We start from the raw sequence: 21,450 nt of genomic DNA on the forward strand, positions 1-21,450 counted from the left end.
TTACCTTTGGCTGCAGCTTCCCATGTCATTTCCTGGCTTCTTGGTTTGGCCTGCAGAGCCAACTCGTTACAATTCCGGCGCCAGATGTCCCGCGGCCCGCTGCCGAGTGTCCACCGTTGACGAGGACCAGGCAGGAGAAGTACGTGGGAGAAGTGCCAACCTCATCGTGGCCTGAATGTCATGTTAGGAAGCTCAAGTTGCATGGCCCTTGAGGCTGATAACAGTGCTCTTTTACCAATCCTTAATATCTCATAGTTGCATTCGGCATTGCCTCTCTACGTTCGCCTTGTCGTTGGCGCCGACGGTCAACACCAACAACCTCTAGATCCACTCCCCAAAACGAGTTGCGTATTTCCGGGATGGAGAATCGTTTAAAGCGTTGAAAAAAATTAATCGTTTCCCGGTAGTTCTGGCATCGTGCATTGCCACATCGGTGCCACTCGCCGTGGCCCGCGCCGTCGAGCCTCGTCGCTCGAAATCGGCTTTTCCTAGCTATGTATGTATGTACACCCAACAATATCCCGGCCTCACCCCCGTTCTAGAAGTCGTCCGATCTCTCCCATGGACACCCGATATGGGGCCGTCTCAACCGGGGGAGGGAAACAACAAGGGGACTCACAATCCCGTCTGTCAGGTAGGATGTGCGGATTTTTCCCAGCTCTGCCTAGGCTTCTTCTTGACTTGACCTGAAGTCTGCCTGCTGCTTCTCAGCAGGAAACGATCCTTTTCGTTTCAGACGGCGGTGGGTGTAAGAGGTCACACAGGGCGACAATGTTCCGTCGGGAGGCACCGACGGCTAGGGTCGACGCAACAATCTAAAACACCGATTCCAAAAAGCCCGATTCTACAACCTTGGTACTCCAGGTTGATCTGAATCTCCAACTCTATAATAGGCTACTCAGCCCTGCAAATTCTTGGCAGCAATCAACCTCAAGTGACGTCTCTAGCCTGTAGGTTCAGCTAGGTAGTGGTCCTCTGCCTCCTTTTGTTGGTATTTCTAAGAAGAGAAAAGGTATCCCACAATGTGGGAATCGTAGGAGTGAACTTCAAGATGTAGCATTGGCCGCTACTCTACAGCTGAGAACGGCCGTCAGCGGCACATGTCAATCCACCAGAGAAAGGCTCGCAGTTCGTTAAAAAAAAAATCACCAACCAACACAAACACGCAAATAAAGGCAGATTGAGCATTATTTAACGATTTTCCTCCATGATTATCCCTTGACACGCCGAGGAGTATTCGGACCCAAGATGCCGTCGGCCTTACCCTGTACTGTCGGCTTGATTACATAATCAGTCATGAGAAGCATCACAAGGTCCTCCGTCGCGGGGGGAAAGCACGCGCGCGTTAATGAGAGCCAAGGCAATAACGACTCGAAGCAGCGAGGATCGACGCGTTTTCGCCAATAGAGCAAGCCATTTCAGCTGCTGTAAAATCCAGGTCATATTTGGGATATTCTACCGGCTGCGAGGCGCAACATCCCGCATGTGCACAGGCACACTGTGTCCTTTCATACTCGCAAAGCAGGCAGCAGCAGGCGCGTGATCCCCGCGTCTTCCGACCAGAGCAAACAAACAAGAGAGAGCTGCCAACCTTTTGCACTTTAATTTTTCACCTTCCGGCGCGTCCTGTTCTCTTTTTTTTTCTGCTCGGAGAACGTTCTCATCGTATCTACGCCAACCGCCAGCCTTTCGTCGGACCATTCTCACTCCGACCAACCCCTCCAATATCAGAACGCTTCAAGCTACACAAGATCCCGCACGCCATGTCTTCCTTCATCGTCGACCTGTGGGAGTCCATATTCGTCCCCGGCCCCACGCCCACGATCCTGCGCGCCACCAACGCCAGCTTCGCCGCGCTGCAGGTGACCCTCCTCGCGCTCCTCGTCGCCACCTACAGCGTGCACTTTGTCGTCCTCTCCGTGCTGTCCGCCGGCCTGTGGTGGTCTGTCAACTGGTTCGCCGCCGAGCTGGCGGCCGCCAAGGCCCGCGGGGAGCTCCCATCGTCCGGCGACCCCGCTGACGAGACCAAGACGGCGGATGATGGTGGTGGTGGTCCGACCAAGGACGGCAGCGATGATGAAGACACCGAGGTGGAGGGCCGGCCAAAGGGCCGGCAGCGGAAGGGCAGGAAGAGTGCGGGCAAGGGAGGCGGAGGCGTTGCCAGGGTGGCCAAGTCGTCGGCGGATGTGGAGGCGGTCGAGGCAAAGGGGACGTTGAAGCACAGGGTCGCGGCGTCGCCCGTGTCGGACTCTACGGGCTGCACGTCCCAGTCGAGCGTGAGTACCGAGGATGAGTGGGAGAAGGTCTCGGAGAATGAAAACGACAAGACCAAGTGATGATTACATGAACGGGTATAGATGGGCTTTTTACTTTTACATCAAGTCTGCAGAGCGTAAATATCAACACACAACAATGATTACCATAAGCTTAATTTTCCACCAAAGTGAATAGAAAAAAACAGGGCCGATTGTCCAAAAACAAGGTCTTACTCCAGAGTTCTCAATCTTCTCGTAACAAATGCGGAAACGATGGTGCTCATTGCACCGATGAAGAGGCAGACGGAAATCGCGTTCGGTCCGGTCGGCGTCGCCGACGGCGTCTTGTCCCCATCCTCACCCCCCAGTTCTCGGCTCTTGCCCGGCTCAAGGAGGGCAAAGACGATCATGGAGATGAAGGTGCCGACAAACTGCGGCAGCGTCGTGTACACGTTGAGGATGCCAAAGTAGATGCCCGAGAGCTCCGCCGAGGAGCCTCCCGCGTCCTGAGAGGGGGAGCCGGAGGAGGAGGAGCCCTCTCCGAGCACCGTCATCTCAACATCCTGGCGGGTCAGAGGGTGGTAGCCGCTGCCCTGGCCCGCGAGCTTGTTGACCTCGACACCGAGAAGGGCGCTGGGCGCCCATCCTGCGATTGCCCATGGACTGTGTTGCGGGTTAGCTAGCTCTTTTAAACGAAACCGTCTTTCCTCTTTGCGAAGGTAGGGAAGGGGGGGATTTTACGTACACTGCGCAGAGACACACCAGTGCCGTGGCGAAGCGGTAGCTGGTCGCAAACGGGGCAAACGTCATGGCGGCCGCGAAGAGCGCGTGGCCCGCGACCCACGTCGTCAGGAGGTCCGGCCGCGACCACCACCTTCCGCAGACCCTGAGCGCCGCCGTGAGCACCGGATGCGGCCGCTGCGTGTACGTCGGCTCGTCTGGCGAGCGCACCACGAGCGGGAGCACCAGCGAGGCCGTCAGCGTGATCAGCGACGACAGCACGAACGCGCGGCTGCCGATGCGGCCGATGTCGCCGAGCGCGTCCTTGCCCGCCGATGCGGGCGCGTCGTAGCGGAAGTAGGTCTCGCCGACCCAGGTGGTGCTGTAGAAGAGGAACGGGAACCAGCCGACCCAGGACCAGAACTGCGCCCAGCATATGGCGCGCACGCGCGGCGGCAGGTGCCGGATGGTGGCCAGGATCTGGGCGACGACCCGGAAGCGACCCTCCGAGGAGGAGGAGGATGGATGGCGAGTCCGGTTCTTTTGGTGGGCGGCGTCGGGGAGCAGCACCTTTTCGGTCACGGCCCAGCAGGTGACGGCCGTGGTGCCGAGGATGGCGGCGACGGCGATGAGGGTGAGCAGCTTGAACTGGGTGTCGCCAAAGGTGGTGCCCAGGATGCTGACCAGGTCGACGGCGCCGCCCGCGTAACCGATGACGTTGCCAATGGCGGACATGCGGCTGGCTAAGAGATTCATGCGGATCAGCAACACGTAAACAGGACAGATATGCAAGGCGGGCAGAACTTACCCCAAGCGGCGCCGGATTGCTGCTTCTCAATAGGAAGGGTGTCGACGATGAGACTCCGCGAGCAGGACATGACTTTTTGGTTGGGCTTTTGTGAGCTCACGTGCATTCCTCTGGCAAAACCTGGGTGAGTTGTTTGTCTTACCGGCGTTGATGGCAAAGTCGACGACGTAAATGGCCAGCACGGCGAGCAGGACGGTCGGCATCCTGGCCGCGTCGGTGTCCTCGACGAACAGGCCGACGAGCTCCTTGGTGAAGCCCAGGACGAGCATGGCCGCGGCGACGATGACGGCGCCGAGGACCATCATGGGCCGGCGGCGGCCCCATCGCGACGTGTTCTCGTCCGAGAGCACGCCGATGACGGGCTGCACGATGAGGCCGGACAGCGGCCCGGCGATCCACACCATGGAAGTGTTGCTCTTGCTCAATCCGAGGCTTAGAAGATATGGTGTGCAGTCTGGGAGGCCATGGTTAGCTCTAAGATGATAGTCGAATGAACGGTAGAGGCGTCGTCAACTTACACGTCATTTCGACTCCCCAGGTAAACCTGCGCAAGTGAATATTAGATGCAAAATTCCATCGAGCCTCTGAATAAGCACACCCTGTATCTGTCACTTACGTGATGCCAATGGTGCAAAAGGTGAGCAGAACCATGCGCATGGCCTCACTCGAGCCCCTGATGGAGGACTCGCCCGCAAACGCAGCCATCGTGGCAGGAGATGTACCTCACGGCCTTGAAGTGAGCGCGCGTGGGAGAGGATAAAATCTCATGAATAAAATAGAGAAATAGCGGAATCAATTCGACAAGATATCTATTCCCTGATATCGATGGGTCGCGCCGCGTCTCGCTGTCCTTTGTTAGGCCAGCTGGTCGGTTGTGGACGATGCGCCTGCCGCCTCCCTTCCTAATAACGGTGTGAGACTCGCAGTGTCGCGTGTCGACTTTGACTCGCTGCGCCTAGCGAGCGAATTCGGACCTGGGATATTATCGTACCCTGGTTGGGCTCGAACGAGATAAAGCAGAGCAGGGGAAGATGCACTTGTTAAGATGGATGGAATGCACTGAAAAGTTCAAAGAGACATCTGGTAGCCCAGCGAGCCTACCGACAATCTTCAGCCGCTAGATGTCTTTGCGCCACTTTTCCGAGCATAGCAGTGATGAGCGTCGTTTTTTGCTCCAATACCTGGAAGTAGGTCTTTTTTTTCTTTTTTTCTTTTTTTTTTAAAGAGAGACGTGTAAATTATTAGAGTCGTCCATCACATATGGCGCTTTTTTTTCCTTTTCTTCCTTTGTCGGCATTGGCTTTATCATCTCACTGCATGGAGCGGTGCAGCGGGATGCCTGCCTCTACGCCCACGGCGACATAAGCATCATACATACATCAACACAAATGTAGTTCAAGTAAGGCAGGTAAAAACAAAACTAGATGGGAATTGTAGAAAGAATAACTGCCAAGTCAACTCGCTTTCATGGCAGAAAGCGTCAAACAAGAAAGACAAAGAAGAAAGAGAAACCGCTTTGCTCGAATAACAAAATTGCAACGAGATTGTAAACGCCGTGTCCACCCATATTCCCTTTCCCCCTTTCCTCGATAGAAAAGAACAAAAATCCGAAAGCCGGCCAGACTCTGTGTGTTTCCTTTCTTTTTTTTTACCATGTCTGCGCCTTTTGTCCTTTTTGGGTGTTGGACCAGATGTATTGTGTGCTGTCAACCGTTGACCCTTTCTGGGCGCCAAAATTCTATTTCTTCACGTTTCTTACTCGCATCGCTTACTTAACGCTTGCTTGACTCTTCAAAAAATACAATGAGGTAGAAAACACATGTGCAAATCCTCAAGACGCAGTTCCTGGTGTCGTTATGAATCGGCTAGCTTGGCAAAGTGCTTCGACCAGATCCAACCAACCATCTCTGTAGGATCGTCTTGGTTCTTGGCCAGCCATAGCTCTCCCTTCTCTGCGATGATATCAAAAATCTATTGATAGGTTAGCGGCCGCATATAATAAACTGCAACATAAAGCTTACCTCGCCCGCTTGGTATGTTAGGTACGGATAACCAGCTTCGTGCTTGGTTGTTTCGATATTAAACTCAAACAGAGAAGCAGCAAGCCATAAAACGTTGTAGCCGTCTGACCCTCGGCCCCTCTCGCGAGATGATGCGCGAGATGATCTCTGGCTCTCCTCTGTACCGTCCGCCATAGGAAGAGCAGAGTGGAATAGGTTGGAAAATCTAACACTTTCTTGCTGTGTATGCCCAGACATGTATGTCGCTGTTGATTCTGGTCGATGAGCAGAGGCCGCATCTGAGCTTTGCCGTTGTAAAGCGCCGGCCTCGAGGCTCTTACCGGTACTTGGACGCGTAGAGGTGTGGCCGGTGCCCGTATTGGAGCGCGAGCTTCCAGCCATGTCGACAGACTTGGGAGATGCCGAATTAGCGCTGTATCCCATAATACCGGCGTAGTAATCTCGATAATAGTATTGATGCGGGTTGGCAACGGCAGCCACGTTGCTACTAGAACTACCTGCACTGGGTGACATGGTAATTCCCCCACTGCTGCGCTTCCCAAAGTCTGGAGTCGGCAAGGTTGGGACACTCTCATCATTGACCGAAGAACCGCGTCCGCGGCGTTCAATCTCAGAGTATCGGTTGCGATACTCCGTGGACTGTGACGATCGCGCTTGTAAGTCAGGATTCAAGATTCCAATGGAAGCCAGCTGGTCGGCGGCGTAAGGGAAGTCGCGGTTGAAAGTCGTCATAATATCATCAACAGTCGGGACCTCTGGGCCGTCACTAAGAACTGTCCTCAGCTTCTCTGTCCACATCCTGTACCAGTTGGCTTGGATGTTGACAAAGTTGCCAAGGCAGATCTTCCCAACCTTCTCAGTCATGACAGAGAGCTTGGGCAGCTCAGACTTCAAAGCATCATTCAGCGCGTCGTACTGCTCAACGACCTCCCGCAACTTTGGCTCTAGCGTCTTGCCGCTGCGTCGTTGCTGATCAGCTCGCTCGTAATCGAGCCGGCGTTTTTGTCTCTTCTTCATCGCCAGTGAAGGATTGCCGTAAGCCTTGATGACTTGCTCAAAAGGTTCAATCACCTGCTTTCGAACTTGCGCAAGATGCTCCTCCAATGCCACCTTTTCCAAGTCCCGCATTGAGATGTTGAACTGAACCCATTTACTCTCAATCTCAGGGAAGTTTCCCGGTTGTAGTCTCATGACCAACTCAATTGATGAGAGATACTGCAGGAATTCGTGCACGTATTGGGATATTTGTCTTGTATAAAACTCAACGTCACGAAGAACAACCTGCAGTTGGACAAAGTCGTCACCAAACTTTTCGTGCAGTTTCACGTAAGTCGGGTCATCGGGAACACGGCTGCCGGCAGACTGTAGCTTATCGACACGTTTGCCGAAAGCACGAGCAAATCCAACCTTGCCATCCGTATCTTTATGTTTTCTGCCAACAATCTGGCCCACCAACTCAAAGTTCTTCTTTGTCTTGTTGATTTCGATGATGGCGGTTTCGAGCGAGTCCTTTGCCGCAGACAGATGGTCTCGATCTGGGTGATCCACTGGGGTATGCTGGAGCAGAGTCATTATCAGGTTGGGGTACTTTGTAATTCTCTGCATTGGCTTGATGAGAAGCGAGTCAAGATCCCACGCAGCCGTTAAGTCTTTTGCAACTTCGTTACACTCTGTCAGCCAGACCTTGACGGCGGAGTCTTGTTGTATGTGGATCAGCTTCTTCGCCGCCTGATCACTGTTCCGTAGAAACCCTTCGTGGATAGTCTTCATGCGGTCCAGGTGGCGCTTGAAGACAGGGCCAATGGAGGTTTCGCGATCACTCGAGTCGCTGATATCGCTCGACTTGGTGCTTCCTGGCTCGACGCTCGCTGGTAGCTGCGGGGCTTTTGCAGTTCGGCCGCCTTTGGGGACATAGACCGGCGAAACTGCAGCCTTCACTTCCGCCAAGAATAAGGTATGGAATTCGATGATCTCGTGGCTGTTGCGAAAAATGAGTTTCACAGTTTGATCGTCTAAGCGTGGGCAGGCTTCGGCAGTTCCCTTGTAAATTTCTTCGACAATGTTCATGTCCCGGACAAATACGGCTTCAGTGTCGACAAGTTCCTTGATGACATTGCGTCGTTGCATGAGGCGATGCCGTTCCTTCTCCGAAGGCGCTTCTCCATCTTGGTGAAGAGACTTTCCGTCACTATCAGTCCCAGCGACTTTGCTAGAGTCGTTGTCGGCTGTTTCGAAGGAAGTTGTATCCACCGATTTGGGTGTGTTGGCGTGGGTCATGTAAACTTCGCTATCTCGTTCGGAGTTGAGCAGCGTGCTGGTAGATTGAGAGGCCTCGTATATCGTACTAGGATTACGGGAATGAAGTGCAGACCCGGCTGTAGAATTTGGGATGGGTGGCGGTTCGTGTGCTGGCGGTGAAGGAAGGAATGATGGGCCATGACTAGAGCCAGGTGACAGGTAAGGTATTGAAAATCCGTCACCCGTGTCAAGTTCAGGGAGCTGATGGTTGACCGGTGTTGGGGGTAGTTCCTTCTCAGATCGCGAAGTTGAGCTTTCCAGGAACGAATCTTGACGCGGACTGGTGGCAGACGAGAAAGAAGCAGGCTGATGGGTGGATATAGGGCTACTCATAAACATCCCCGACCCAGCGGTGTCGAGCTGCCGTGAGCTTTCGACAGAAAAATCTGTCCATGTGGATTGATGACTCGCACGGTCAGAGCGGAATCTAGGAGATGGTATACCAAGAGTGCCGGGCATGTGGTATGACCCACGATCTGATGCATACTGCTGTAGATCATCAAATCCGCTGACATCAGAGGAGGCGCATGTTGATGCTCTTTTGGAGTCCAGCTGCTCGCCGTATCGGAAGTCGGATGCACGCTCATATCGATCGTGGTCGTCGGTGTCTTCGGTGCATGCATCTGTCGTTGCGGCCTCCGATCGGGGGTATCCAGCATGCGGTACATTAGGACTGGCCTCTATCTCAGACTGACAGTCGGAATCCTCACAGAGCTCTTGCCTAGGGAACAGGCCAGTTGAGCTCAGCTGTTGCAATGGCGATTGCAACGCCGTCATCGAGGCCGGAGTGTGGTCTTGGAGTGGCGTTGATGTAGACGGCAGATCTATGCTGCCAGCGTGAGGCATGAAGTGTGCATGGCCTTGCGCAAGCTGCTGCACATCTCGATCTTGTGAAAGCGGATATGGGTACTCGGTCGTGGCGGGTGCCGCGGCCGGCGTAGCTGGTCTAGGACTGGGCGGTGTTATGAAATTGACGGGAACTTCCGGTAGGTGTTTAGCAGGAACTGGCGGCGCGGTCTGTGGCTCCGCGTCGAATTCGGTGGCTTGAGACGTAGAAGATGCTATTGAGGCTCGCTTATTGATCTGCGGCAGAGAAGGACTAGACTGCGGGTAACTGCCCGGAACACCGAGCGTAGGGGAGTCTTCGACGCCAACAGAAGTTGAGTTGGCCAGTGACGGGGAAATTGTTAATGGTACCGGTGCTGTTGTCAACTCGGTTGTTGCAACTTGCACGGGAGCAGATTCGCCGACACTACTAGCAGCGCTCCGATCAATAGCATCGCGAGGTATTTGCGGGACGGGAGGAATACCAGCGCTCTCGTTAGCCGGTTTCGTGGCAACAGCCGCGGCCTTCTGTTCGCTCCTCCTGGCTAGACTCGCAGCCCTCTTCCTGGCCTCTAGGGCTTCAGTTTCACGAATGGATTTATTATATGCCAAACGGATGTGTTCTCGCCTCTGTTCGAAGTCAATAGGGCCAGCGGATATTTTCCTTCGCCTCGTTGCTGGTTCCTTGCCCTTGGGGCGGAGTGCCTTGGTTGCCCCGGAATCGTTGGACTTATTGGATGAATGCGCTAGCGGTTGACGAGGCCTTGTACTTCGCAGGGTAGGTGAAAGCTTCGGTGGCGTGATCGACTGAGGCCGTAATTTTCTGCTGCTTCCGTTCACAGAATTATTGAGGCTTGGCGGTGGAGGCCTTCGGTCCCTCGCAGCTGGGGTAGGCGTTTTATTGAACGAGGTCGGCGTTTTGGCTCGAGAAGGTGGAGGTGTGATTTTGGAGATCTGGCCGCCGGCTGACGGTGGTCGGCGAAGATTTGCAGGTGACGTTCCTCGTGAAGGTGTGTTGTCGCCCGAGCTGCTCGTTGGGCTATGAAGTCTGCGTACAGCGACGGGCAATCTGGAGGCGGAATGAGAAGTTGAAATGTTGCCTAGGCCTGTTCGGAATGCAATTGGGGTTCGATTGGAGGAACTGCGCGATGAGGCGTCGCTTTGTGACCGTGTGCGTGGACTTTGATTGCCGCTAGCTGGTGAATCGCTGAATGGGCCGTGGTGTGTCGCAGCGCTGGCGTACGAACTCGGGAGTGACGCTAAATCTACATCCTGATCTTGACCTGGTATGCTGTGAAACGTCGTCTTTGTGTGAACGCTGGAGTCTGAGATCCTTCGGGGGCGAATGTCGTCGATGCCGAATCCAGGCGTAACAGAGCCGTGTTGCTCGGGGGCGACCTCGCCAAAAAGAAGCCCCGAAGCCTGGCCGGGTCGTTGTTGTGCGTGCGGTCTTCGGGACAGCAGAGGCAGAGAAGATGGGGGCGTGGTGTTTGCTGAATTGTGAATTCGACTGGCGAACGATTGGTTGCTACTAAAGGACCGTGTCGAAGCCATCTGAGGAGATGCGCCTGCGGACCCGTTCGGGGTGGGCGGTTTGCGTGCCTTGGATACCACAAGGCCGTTGCGAGTGGCAACAGAGGATTCGGTGAGGCCACGACGCGGTCTGGGCGTTGACTGAGGTATGATAGGTGCTGGTGAGGCAGCACCACCCTTTTCATCAAACCTCTTCTTTAGATCTTTGACGCTGGGACCACTCTTGGGTCTCACAGCCGGGCTCGAGACAGATCGTGTGCCTGACTGCAGGCCCAGGCCACGGGGTGGCTGTGAAGAAAGCCCTTCGACGTGGCTCGTGCTGCTTGTGGCATTATTGCCGTTGGGGAGGATCGGCTGCTGCGTGAGCATGGATGTCATGGCCGGCGAGCTGGACGGTGAGGCGGCGGCGGTTGCGTCGGCTGGAGAGACGGCCGGGGTGGACACAACGGCGCCCACAGCCGGCTGGTAGGATTTGTAGAAGTCGTCGGGCTCTATAGGAGTAACGGGAAGAGCATCGTGAGCAAGAGGTGATGCCGCCGCCGATGGGTGCGAAGCGGAGGGAGAAGCAAAGGCTGCGAGGACGGCGGGGAGAAACTGATCGTGGGGGTCGACGGCAGCGTGTGAGTGTTGATAGATAGTGGCAGGCTCAGGATGAAGGAGGCGCGTGTCAGGATGCGAACGGTCTTCTGCGGCGGCGGAAGAGTCGAAGGGTAGCGGGCCGGTCGGTGCGGGAGCGGTGGTGATGGGATGTGGATGGTGGGAGCTCGGGTCTGGAGGGCCAGAGTCTGGGTCCTGCTCCATGATGGGCAGAACCTAGGCATAGGCCGGGCTCGACGGACGAAGCGACTGGTCGAAAGGACGACGGCAAGCCCATGCAGGCGCGGGCATTGATGCGCTGGCTGGGCAGAATCTGTTTGGTGGAAGCAGGACGCGGGAGGACGATTGGGAGATGGAGCCTTAGTTTGGGGTGCGACAGGGACAGGGAGCGAAAGAGTGGTGGATGGGCGCCAGGCGGCGTGTGGCTGGTGGAGATGGTTGTAAAGTGGCTGAGGTACCTGGGTACAGCGGCCAGGACTTGGGAAGCCACTGTTGTCTGTTGTTGGCGTGTTTTTCTAGCGTCTTGAAATTTGCTTGTGTTGCCGTGATAGTGGCTTTGTGGCGCATTTGCTTGGGAGAAGCCTGAGCCTGTCACATCAGTCTGTTTGGCGGGCCGCAAGCCCCTTGCTTGCACAGAGTAGCCGTACTTTATTATTAGGTTATTGCTGGCCATGAGCCTGTGTCAATGTGCCTCGCCATCTTGGGTACCTACTCTTTCACAGCCCGATCGCTTTCGTGCCGTCGTAGGTAGCAACCCGTCTCGTATCGTACCCCATACTGATACACTGATACGGCAGCTATAGCCACCTCCATGCAAGTATACACCGGCATACCCAAGATTACAATCGACATCCTCTCAGTAACTACCTCACATCGAGAGAGAGCCATGGCATGATAGTTACAGAAACAACACGTGCTTTCCCATTTACTTTGTACAACTTTGCCGCCCCTACGTGAACATCCCAATGTCCCAGGACGCACCGCACCCCTGCTGCTGGCTGCAGCCTATTTATGTTGAATAACTGATATTAATAACATATACATGGAACAAAACCTAGCAGCACATCGCCTAATAAACCACTAACTAATGATAATAAAAACAGGGAAGCAGAGCTCGACCCCAACATCGTCCCTCGCGTTTGTGGCTTGATGAGACAACGGAACAGACTAGTGGCCCGCGCATGCTTGGTTACTAAAGTTGGTGGCCTCCTTGACGATGAAGTCTTTTTGTCACTCCGAACTCGCCGTTTTACGAATGGAGTTTGTGGCCCCCGGCCTCTTCTGACTGCACAGTACGGATTACCGAGTTCGGATTACACCGGGATTCTTCATTTCTTCATGTCGGTATTGAGAGACCGTATCCCCTCCAACAGCTCCAAGCAACTGGTTATAGCCAAATCCTTGCCGTCCCCACGCAAATCATCTCGCACGACCCGACACTCCGGCCGTGTCCGATCAACCTTTGTCTTTGTCTTTCTTACTCCAAGAGATTGGAGCCGTGACCACTGCGCAAACCGCACAGACAGGGGCGACGATTCGCGAGCGAGCCAGTGGCAAGCTTGGGGCAAGTGAAAAACACCCATTGTCAAGATTTCCCCAGCCTAATAATAGACTTGCACACCTCATAGTCTCTCGGCATTATCCGTCCGTGCTCACCATATGTGGTTGGACCTCTTCTGGCCCTCGCTCCCTGGTTGCTGTTGCATCAACTCCCAAACTCCCTCTTCGTGTGCTCACGAGCCAGTAAGAATTACGCGACGTGTTACAGCCCGTGCCGTCATTGTATCGGCGCAACCTCCGTTGGTGATTTGAAACAGAGGCGTTTCCAAAGCCGCAAATTTTTCTTATTTAACCCCCGCGGTTGGCTGATTGCCCCCGTCTCTAGGCCACTTGGTTTGTGGTCTCTTCCGTGCCGACTTATTGCATGCAGCCACTCGGAAAAGAGCACAAAGGAAATTGGCATATGCAGGATCAGTCATACAGGCAGCATCGACGGATACGGAATAGGTACTGCTTATTAACTGGTCCTGTCAATAGATGAATTCAATGCTGAAGACTTCAGTAGCGACCCACTAACTAGTTGTCATGCAGGCACCATATCTCTTTATTCACGACCCTCAATAACGCCACAGATGGAAGACAGAGCGAAATCTAAGTTCAGGATCGTATCCTTAGGTTCGTCTCAAATACATGGTGCTTGGTCCAAAGTATGTACTTCCGATGTATCTAGTAAGAATCTCATGAGAATCGAACGATGGTAGGGATGCTGCACAGCCACATACAGTCTCATCGCGCCACATGTAGGTATTCAAGCCACACTAGGTCAACTCCCGTTTGTTAGCCAGATGCCTTCGCGTACCTCTGCCTGTAAGCATGTATAACTCACGCGACATTTGAGAATGGACTCCAGCTCAATACTTTTGTCGGTATGACTAAACGAAAGAAGGCGCAAAAAGACGCGTCAAGCTGCAAAAAACCCAAGTCTTTGCCCGCAACACGCCCGCCTCTGCAACGCGATTTGCTCAACCTCATCTACCCCCATTGCACATCGCTAAGAAAATATGTTCTTGCAAGTCTGCCACAAACTTCACGGCTGAGACGACGCAAGATTGAACTGCTTGGGACGATACCAGAACGCGCTGCCGTTGAACAGGATATATGTCACCTACTCGACTCGACACTTATTTGCTACCAGCAGCTTACGCCCGAAGCATCGGACAATAGATGGGAGCAATGGCTATCTTTTTCGCAACGGGCGGAAGACTCTACAGTTTCCTTGTCAGGGAATTCGCCTTTTTATTCACAAGCTGAGGTTAGATAGGCTCCTAGGCCAGCCAGTTTTAATGACTAACTCGCCTAGATTGTCGACTTCGTGATCTGGCTGATCTTTCAACGCGACAACAGCGGTGCTTTTGGTCCGAAACATATTCTCTGCGATGGATATCGCAGGAGCGCCACGGAGAAGGCGGAATCGGAGACCATCCCCGGCGTCTTTAGTCGATATCCTAATGACCAGGTCACGAGCCTAAAGTCGAGCCCTTGGCCGCAGTTGCTGGCACTACTGGGTCAATCTGGGGAGAAGACCATGATTAATATGCTCGTAGACTGCTCAATGTTTGTTGCTATCAAACCAGGTTTGAACAACTTTTACCAGATCTCCGGTGCGGTCATCACGATTTCCATGCTATCAACGTCCACTAACACGGTGGACAGGAACCCCAATATCTGAGCTCGAACATGGGCTGAAACGGGATGATGGCTCCAAAATTGCGCAGTTGCCACGAAAGGTGTCCGAAATTACCATTGTGAGAAGCAGAATGTTTTATGCGCGGCCCGCATTGACGTCTAGAGGACGCATACGGGCAGGATACAGACATATACGTGAGTAGCTCCGTCGTTGTTCGGCGGATAAAATACTGACTGGTGTCAGATGTGCTAAATCGGTGTCCGCATATATCTGGAGATGGGAAGGCCGAGTTGACAGCTACTCAAAAGAACACCGTCAACACCGCCAAGGTCATGATGTACATATTCCCGAGGCAATTCGGCCTCCACAATGTCTTCACATCCACCATTGATCCAAAGAAGACGGCGCAAAAGTTCCAAGACTACACCGTCAGAGATGAAGAGATTACAACTCATCTGGGTTCAGACCAAAATTTCCTCAAGAGAGGGGTGCCGAAAATGCCCAAGCGACTTCGAGGCACAGCACAAAACCTCATTCGTCGACTGCAGATTCGCCATCGCCAGTGCTCCTATATCCAGCTTATCTGGCACTACTGCACCTCTTCTATGGATACGCTGCGCGTGAAGACGCGAAAAGAAAAGGCCCTCGCCTCAATATCCAAGAAGGCCCTGAGTCGGGGGACCTCCGCAAAGTCAGGCCAAGATCCGGCACTAACGATGCACCGGGAAGCGGCTACACAGCATCACTCGCAGCAGTCCCGGATCTTTCAAGTTGACCCCACGACCCCAATTGTTGATCTGGCGACACCAATGAGCCACGTCTCAGCATTCCTTCAAGCAGCTTTGTCGAAAGTTCTTCCCGATGCCTTCCTTGGCGAGGGCGACGACCTGCTTCATAATAAGGCTCTCCTTGCCAAAAAGGTACATCATTTTATTACGTTGCGTAGGTTCGAAGGCATAAGTCTCCATGAGATTTCACAGGGGTTCAAAGTACGTGTTGCGAACGGCCGCATGCAGTGTGCGTCGATTTCACTAACGCCAGTGTAGATTTCTAATATACAATGGCTTCAGCTCCCGAGCCTCAACGGCCAGAAGGCGAGCCAAAGTGAGACGCGGAAACAGCTAGAGCTATTCCATGAGCTGCTGTATTATATATTCGACTCCCTTGTGATACCACTGGTGCGTAGCACCTTTTACGTCACAGAGTCCAACAACCATCGATACCAACTGTTTTACTTTCGGCACGACGTTTGGAGAGTCGTCTCCGAGCGTGCTATGACCGCAATCAAGGACGACATGCTTGAAGAGATCGAAATAGGCGACATTCAGTCCATCATGAGCTCTCAGCGGTTAGGATTTAGCCAGATTCGCTTGCTACCCAAAGGTGCTAGCCTGAGGCCTATCATGAACCTCCGACGCCGATACCCGATGAAGAATAACAAAAAGATTCTCGGCCCTAGCATCAATACCGCCTTGGCTCCAATTCACAACGTCCTGAAACTGGAAAAGGTCAGTCCAGAACCAGCATCCCTGCAAAGAAGATTACTGACAGACCAACTACAGCGCCTCAACCCCGCGAATCTCGGAGCAAGCCTTCTGTCAGTAGGAGATATATACAAGCGGCTCAGAGAGTTTCGGAGTCAATTTTCTAGCCCACTACCGCGATTGTATTTTGTCAAAGTGGATGTACAGTCTGCTTTCGACACCATTCCTCAAGATGCTGTGCTCAAGCTCATGGCAGCTATCCTGAGCCACGCCGACTACAAAATCTTCAAGCATGCCGAGGTGAAGCCGGGAGATCGACCGTTCGACGGAAATGCCACGCTCGCCGATGAAGATAGCAGCAGCAAACCAGCGCAACCTCTACCGAAGCCCGTCCGCCGCTGGAGAGCAACGGCCTACCCGAGCGGCGAGTCCAGCCGATTCCTGCAGCGTCTGGAAGGCACCGACAACGGCGGCGGCGACGCGACGGCCCGGCGGCACAGGAACACTGTCTTCGTCAACAGCGCCGCGCAGGGCCGGCACGCCGCGCGCGACCTCCTGCGGCTCCTTGCCGAGCACGTCGCCGACAACCGCATCCGGGTCGGGCGGAAGACGTACCGACAGCGGCGGGGCATCCCACAGGGCTCCGTGCTGTCCTCGTACCTGTGCAGCTACTTCTACGCCGATCTCGAGGCCCGGAACCTCGCCTTCCTCGCGCCGGCGGTGGTGGCGGGTGGTGGCCGCAGCAACCTGCTCCTGCGGCTCATCGACGACTTCTTGCTGATCACCACGGACGTGGCCGACGCGCGGCGCTTCGCAGAGGTGATGCACCGTGGCGTCCCGGCGTACGGCGTGCGCGTCAACCCAGAAAAGTCGCTGGCCAACTTTCCGCTGTCGGTGCCAGTGCCGGCGGCGGAGGATGGGGAGGAGGAGACCGCGCGCATACGGACCGTGGACAGCGGCGCAGACTTTCCGTACTGCGGGTTGCGAATTAGCTGCCGCACGCTGGAGATTAGAAAGGACTGCCAACGGGAGCGGCAGATTGGTAAGTCTTCTCTTGCTGCCCTTGACTAGTCCCTGCCACTAACAAGCACGGCGTAGACGTCTCGAATACTCTGACGGTTGACCACGGCCGCTCACCAGGCCGAAACTTTGAACGAAAAGTCCTCAGTACGTTTTTTTTTTTTTTTTTTTTTTTTTTTTTTTTTTCCCCTCGGCTCCTCTTTCGAAACTCTGGCCGTTTTCGTATTTTGACTACATGCTCTCTCCCGCCGATGTCATCCGGATCCCATCAGGACTGGCCGGCCGTGGTCAGACGCCTTTCCGCAGTTACGCCTTGTTGTTGTTCGCTTAACTGGACGTCAAGCGACGTCCCCGTGTATTCTTCCGCTCACATCCCTTTCCCCCAACAGACGCCTTCAAGATTCAGTCGCACCTCATGTTCTACGATACGAGCTACAACTCGCACGCGACGGTGCTCGAGACGCTGCGGGCGGCCTTTCGGCAGACGGCCCTCAAGATGTGGGCATACATGCGGGCACTTGGCCCAACTGCTCGACCGCGACCTCATTTGGTCAAACGTAAGTCCTCCTCCCTTGTACTTTTAGTTGCCACCCTTGCTCAATATCTCAACGCCGGCCGCCGCCGTGCGATCGCCATATCAGAGCTAACAAGGTCTTTTCTGCGATATCAGTCACTATTATGAGGACGGTGCAAGCCTCACACCTCATCCTCACTAGCCGCTTCCGCAAGTCAAGGCACCAGGGATACGAGTGCTCCATTCGCAAGGGCCAGGTCGCTCGGTGAGTTTATCGTTCCAGCAGAAACCGCTCTGTTGTCAACCTTGCAGTCGAGTTTACTCATACTGACGTATTTATTTCTTTTTGGCTTAGACTGGCATACGAGGCATTTGAAGAAGTTCTTTGTGCGAAGCAAACGCAGCACACTGAGGTACTGGAATGGCTTCGCAACGAAATCGCCAAGTGAGCAAGAAGTTCCGGCAGTAGTATCCACGCATAGAACGGGCCGAAAATCGTGACGATTTGAAGTTGTGTAATATTAAATGTTCTATGTAAATTCTATATGTGTGCTCAGAATTTTGAAGTGTAGTGGTCTGCGTTCGAGTGCGCGGTCGTCTAAATGGCGAGGCCGCTTTGCCACCAATGGCGCCCCGAATGCCATCGGAAGAGATACGTGCTGTCCCAGCGCCAGACTGCGTCTCCCGGGAAGCCGAACCCCAAGGCTCTAAAGATAGAGAAAGGCATAGGCTCAAGCAGCCAGAGTCCCATGTCCGCCATGTCGTCGTTGAACAGCGGTGCAGTGGCGTAAAGCCAAAAGAGTGTGAACAAAATATTGCCAGCACGCCGTACAGAGATGCTGAAGGTTGGCAAGTTTCTCCGCAGGAGCGCAGCAAGTTGCTGCTGCAGAATGATTCCTACCGCCTGCAGCAAGAAAAAGGCAGGCTGACTCCAGAGCTTTGTTCGTGGAACGGCTGACAGACTTCCCGTGCCATGAAGGAGACCAGACATGGCAAACGTACTCAACAGAGCCACAAGATTGCCCATGGCTGAACCTTTACGTATCAACCCTTGCTTGAGCAGGAAGCCTGCGGGACCTAGAAACTGCTGTCGGAAGGTTTGGTGCCACCAAGAGCCCCAGAGCCCAGCAAGGCCTCGGTCAAACACCTCGGTGAATGATCCAAACGAAGACGCATACATCCATGGGATGTTTCGGGATGGGCTCCAGTACAACGTAACGTAATAGTGAACAATGTCTGTCAAGCTGTACCCCGCCGCTACGGCTGAGAAGGCACCCACAATTGAAAACAGCTGACGATAGGCCTCAAGACGCCATGGGGACAGACCGACCAGGTACCATGGTAAGGCATATTTCACGCACCTTTCACGACCAAAGACAAAGTACGGATCCTTTATCATGAAGGTGCCGAGGAAATCCAGCATGAGACATGATCCAGCCAACAGCTTGAGGCGATGCCACAGGAAATCTGCGGGAGGCTGTATGTATTCGAACCCGTAGTTGGTGACTGACGGAATTGAGGCCACTTCGACCAGCTGTCCGTCTCTGATGTTGCTCGGCGCAGATGGTCTGGGGATCACGGAGATTGAGCTGCTCCAACCAGCCCCACGGAAGCTGAGGACAAGATCTGCGGCCCAGCCGAGCCTGTCAAGAAAAGGGGCTTCGGACGGAAAGCGCTGCCAAACGTAGCAAAAATCCCCTCCAATCTCTGAGCTGCCGACAAATCGCTGCGTTGTTCGGCTGCGCGGTGCTTCCCTTGGTAGTTGGAGGCCGGAGCTTGTCGCGGCCGCCGCCGCGGGTTGTGGCGGCTCGCCGAGACCTGTTGAAGCCACCTCCTGGGCCTTTCTGCGCGGAACCTTTATGATCCTGGCAGCATCGCGCTGTGGGTTGGTCAGTATCATGTGCTGCAGACACAGCATGGTTCCGTACGCCGACACGAGCCCCGAGATGACCGCCCACGCGACGTTGTTGCTCGACGCCCGCGCCGCCTGCTCGCAGTTGGCGAAGAGGGCGACGGCGAACAGCAGCCACCGCGAGCGATGGCGCCAAGACCGGCCGTGGTGGGGGATGGCGAGCCAGACGACGGGCAGGATGAGCGTGGTGAGGAACGCTTGGGGCAGGACGATTTGGCGGCGTCGCCCTGCTGCAAGCTCGTGGGAGAAGGTACTGCGGTAGCTGGCGAGGGCGAGGGGCGCCAGCGAAGCTTGGTTTGGCGATGCCGACTGCATGGTTTCTCCTCTCTCCCTTGCCGCTCGTGCCTGGCGCCTCTGGGGGGCTGAGAGGGGCGATGTGTGGATGGAAAGCGGCGAACGAACGAATCGGATGGGTGAGGCGGAAGGATGAAAGTTGGGCAAGCTTGGTTGACTACTGTAGGTGGTGGTTGATTGGTGACTGAGGCTGCGGCCAAGCCTCGTTGGGCTGATGTTGCTGATGTGGCGCAGGCCGATCAGGCAACATGGGACGAACGACGATTTCGATGCATCGATCTACTCGTTGGTACTTACTTGATCAGTAGTTACTTGGGTAAGTACATTTAGAGTATCTTGTATCATATTGCAAATGCAAATTCAATAGAACGATATGTCCGGAGTAGATATTCTCATCCACACACAGCTAACTAGTGTGTACCAAGGTACAAAGAGCATTGCAGATTGCAGGCCCATCACTTCAACTCTAACAACCGCAGCCACCGCTGCAGGAGTACCTCATATCATCAAAGCCGCAATCCTTCCAAGAGCTGCAGCGCGCCCAGGGTCCGTTGCCGTAATTCCCCGCCGTCCAGCACCACTCTCCGTTCCTGCCGCAATTCTTCCAGCAGTAGCCTCCGTTGCCGCAGCCCCAGGCGGCGGTCCTCGGGCAGCGCTTGGTGAGGGTGTCGGGGACGCTGTTGCGCGCCTCGGCCTGCTTGAAGGGCGCGTTGGCAACCTCGTCGTTGATGTCGAGGCCGCGGTCAGAGCCCATGGGGTGGTCTCGGCACTGGCGGACGACGCCTCCGTTGAGGTAGGCGGAGGCGGGGGCCTCCATGACGCCGAGAGCGCCGCACTCTTCCTCGGCGGCGCGCGTGTCGACATTGGCGGCCTGGATGAGGGAGCCGCCGGCCAGGAGTGCGATGATGTTGATGGCCTTCATGTTGATAGCGGGTTGAAAGTGATGATGAAGATGTATCGAGGTATGTAGCTTGGGCGTCGAGTATGCTTTCGACGATGAAGATGAGAATTCAGTTCTGGACGGCCAAGATGAACCCTTTTATAATGCTCCAGATTCCTACTTGTCCAGGTATGGATGCAGAACCCTGATGTTCTCTTGCTACATAGGCAGGCAGCCTGATTCCACTCCTCGACTCGCCGATGCCATCGCAAATCTCGTCTACCCGTGCCAAGCCATGAATATTGGCTCGTATATGCAATATTTCGGGGACTAGAATATCTGAAGCGATTAAAACGTCACAAGAAAGGGTAACCTCAACTGTATGTACTCTAGGAGCTAGCCAATCGACGTTGAATATTGACGACGACGTACGGTTTGAGGCTCGCTGGTGGTCTCAGCTGGTGGCCACACTGATGAATCTGGACGACGAATGTAACGGTGACTAGTTCATTTCTGTCGAGCTTCCTTCCTTGCGACCTCAAATATCAATGTAGTTAGGCAGCGAACCTCAATCTAGACTTGCATGGCTAAACGAAGATGGTCCCCTCCCCTGCCTAATCCATTGGTGCGGCGTGCATCCTAATAATGGCTTGGCACCGTCCGGGGTATACCCCGCGTTTTGTCTACTTTATGCCTTTTTCTGGTCTAGGTCTTGAGAGCACTTCTATTGAGTCCGTACGCCGGTAGATAGCCTGCATTCGGCCTTGGTCGGCTTTAGGTTGCCGGGTGGCGTCTGCAGGCTGTCCATCTGTCGGGAGCTCGCGCCTTGAATACACGGCACGGCTCGGGATTGCGAGGGACCGAGCAAGAGTTGTTGCAGTCTCATAGCTCGGTGAGCACACATTGCCGGTGACGTGGCCTCACCTCGCCGGGATGCGAGAGCGCCCAAAAGTGCGGTGCGAGGTGTGCGACAAGGTTGTATGTATGCTTTCTCTGCCTGCCGGGAGGGTCACGGGGGTACCTCAATTCCACTGACCACAACCGGGAATCTGCTGGCGTCTTTTTCTTGGCAGTTTCATGTTGTTCCTGAGTCTATCTCTAG

At 54.5% G+C, this 21,450-nt stretch overlaps 6 protein-coding genes across 6 annotated transcripts; 2 read left to right on the top strand and 4 right to left on the bottom strand.

Moving 5' to 3' along the window:
- Positions 1-1,763: 1,763 nt before the first annotated feature.
- ISF_00389 (Endoplasmic reticulum, protein Pkr1) lies at positions 1,764-2,336 on the top strand (the record flags this gene model as incomplete). Its single annotated transcript, XM_018843996.1, has 1 exon — positions 1,764-2,336. The coding sequence occupies one exon, from the start codon at positions 1,764-1,766 to the stop codon at positions 2,334-2,336; it is 573 nt and encodes a 190-aa protein (XP_018708446.1).
- Positions 2,337-2,485: 149 nt separating this feature from the next.
- ISF_00390 (sucrose transport protein) lies at positions 2,486-4,488 on the bottom strand (the record flags this gene model as incomplete). Its single annotated transcript, XM_018843997.1, has 6 exons — positions 2,486-2,918; positions 3,001-3,718; positions 3,784-3,855; positions 3,926-4,237; positions 4,302-4,327; positions 4,400-4,488. The coding sequence occupies 6 exons, from the start codon at positions 4,486-4,488 to the stop codon at positions 2,486-2,488; spliced, it is 1,650 nt and encodes a 549-aa protein (XP_018708447.1).
- A 1,149-nt stretch (positions 4,489-5,637) lies between these two features.
- Positions 5,638-11,261, bottom strand: ISF_00391 (Rho guanyl nucleotide exchange factor; the record flags this gene model as incomplete). The annotated part of the gene is made up of 2 exons (XM_018843998.1): positions 5,638-5,754; positions 5,805-11,261. 2 exons carry the CDS (start codon positions 11,259-11,261, stop codon positions 5,638-5,640), a joined length of 5,574 nt encoding a protein of 1,857 aa, XP_018708448.1.
- A 2,195-nt stretch (positions 11,262-13,456) lies between these two features.
- ISF_00392 (Telomerase ribonucleoprotein complex - RNA-binding domain protein) lies at positions 13,457-17,711 on the top strand (the record flags this gene model as incomplete). The annotated part of the gene is made up of 11 exons (XM_018843999.1): positions 13,457-13,483; positions 13,918-14,218; positions 14,271-14,438; positions 14,488-15,164; positions 15,225-15,233; positions 15,291-15,752; positions 15,807-16,770; positions 16,827-16,895; positions 17,138-17,305; positions 17,419-17,527; positions 17,618-17,711. 11 exons carry the CDS (start codon positions 13,457-13,459, stop codon positions 17,709-17,711), a joined length of 3,048 nt encoding a protein of 1,015 aa, XP_018708449.1.
- A 149-nt stretch (positions 17,712-17,860) lies between these two features.
- ISF_00393 (hypothetical protein) lies at positions 17,861-19,489 on the bottom strand (the record flags this gene model as incomplete). The annotated part of the gene is made up of 2 exons (XM_018844000.1): positions 17,861-18,101; positions 18,624-19,489. 2 exons carry the CDS (start codon positions 19,487-19,489, stop codon positions 17,861-17,863), a joined length of 1,107 nt encoding a protein of 368 aa, XP_018708450.1.
- A 445-nt stretch (positions 19,490-19,934) lies between these two features.
- Positions 19,935-20,390, bottom strand: ISF_00394 (protein kinase domain protein; the record flags this gene model as incomplete). Its single annotated transcript, XM_018844001.1, has 1 exon — positions 19,935-20,390. One exon carries the CDS (start codon positions 20,388-20,390, stop codon positions 19,935-19,937), a length of 456 nt encoding a protein of 151 aa, XP_018708451.1.
- Between the last annotated feature and the right edge of the window lie 1,060 nt (positions 20,391-21,450).

This window comes from Cordyceps fumosorosea (genome assembly GCF_001636725.1).
Source record: "Cordyceps fumosorosea ARSEF 2679 chromosome Unknown scaffold_1, whole genome shotgun sequence".
Classification (NCBI taxonomy): domain Eukaryota; kingdom Fungi; phylum Ascomycota; class Sordariomycetes; order Hypocreales; family Cordycipitaceae; genus Cordyceps; species Cordyceps fumosorosea.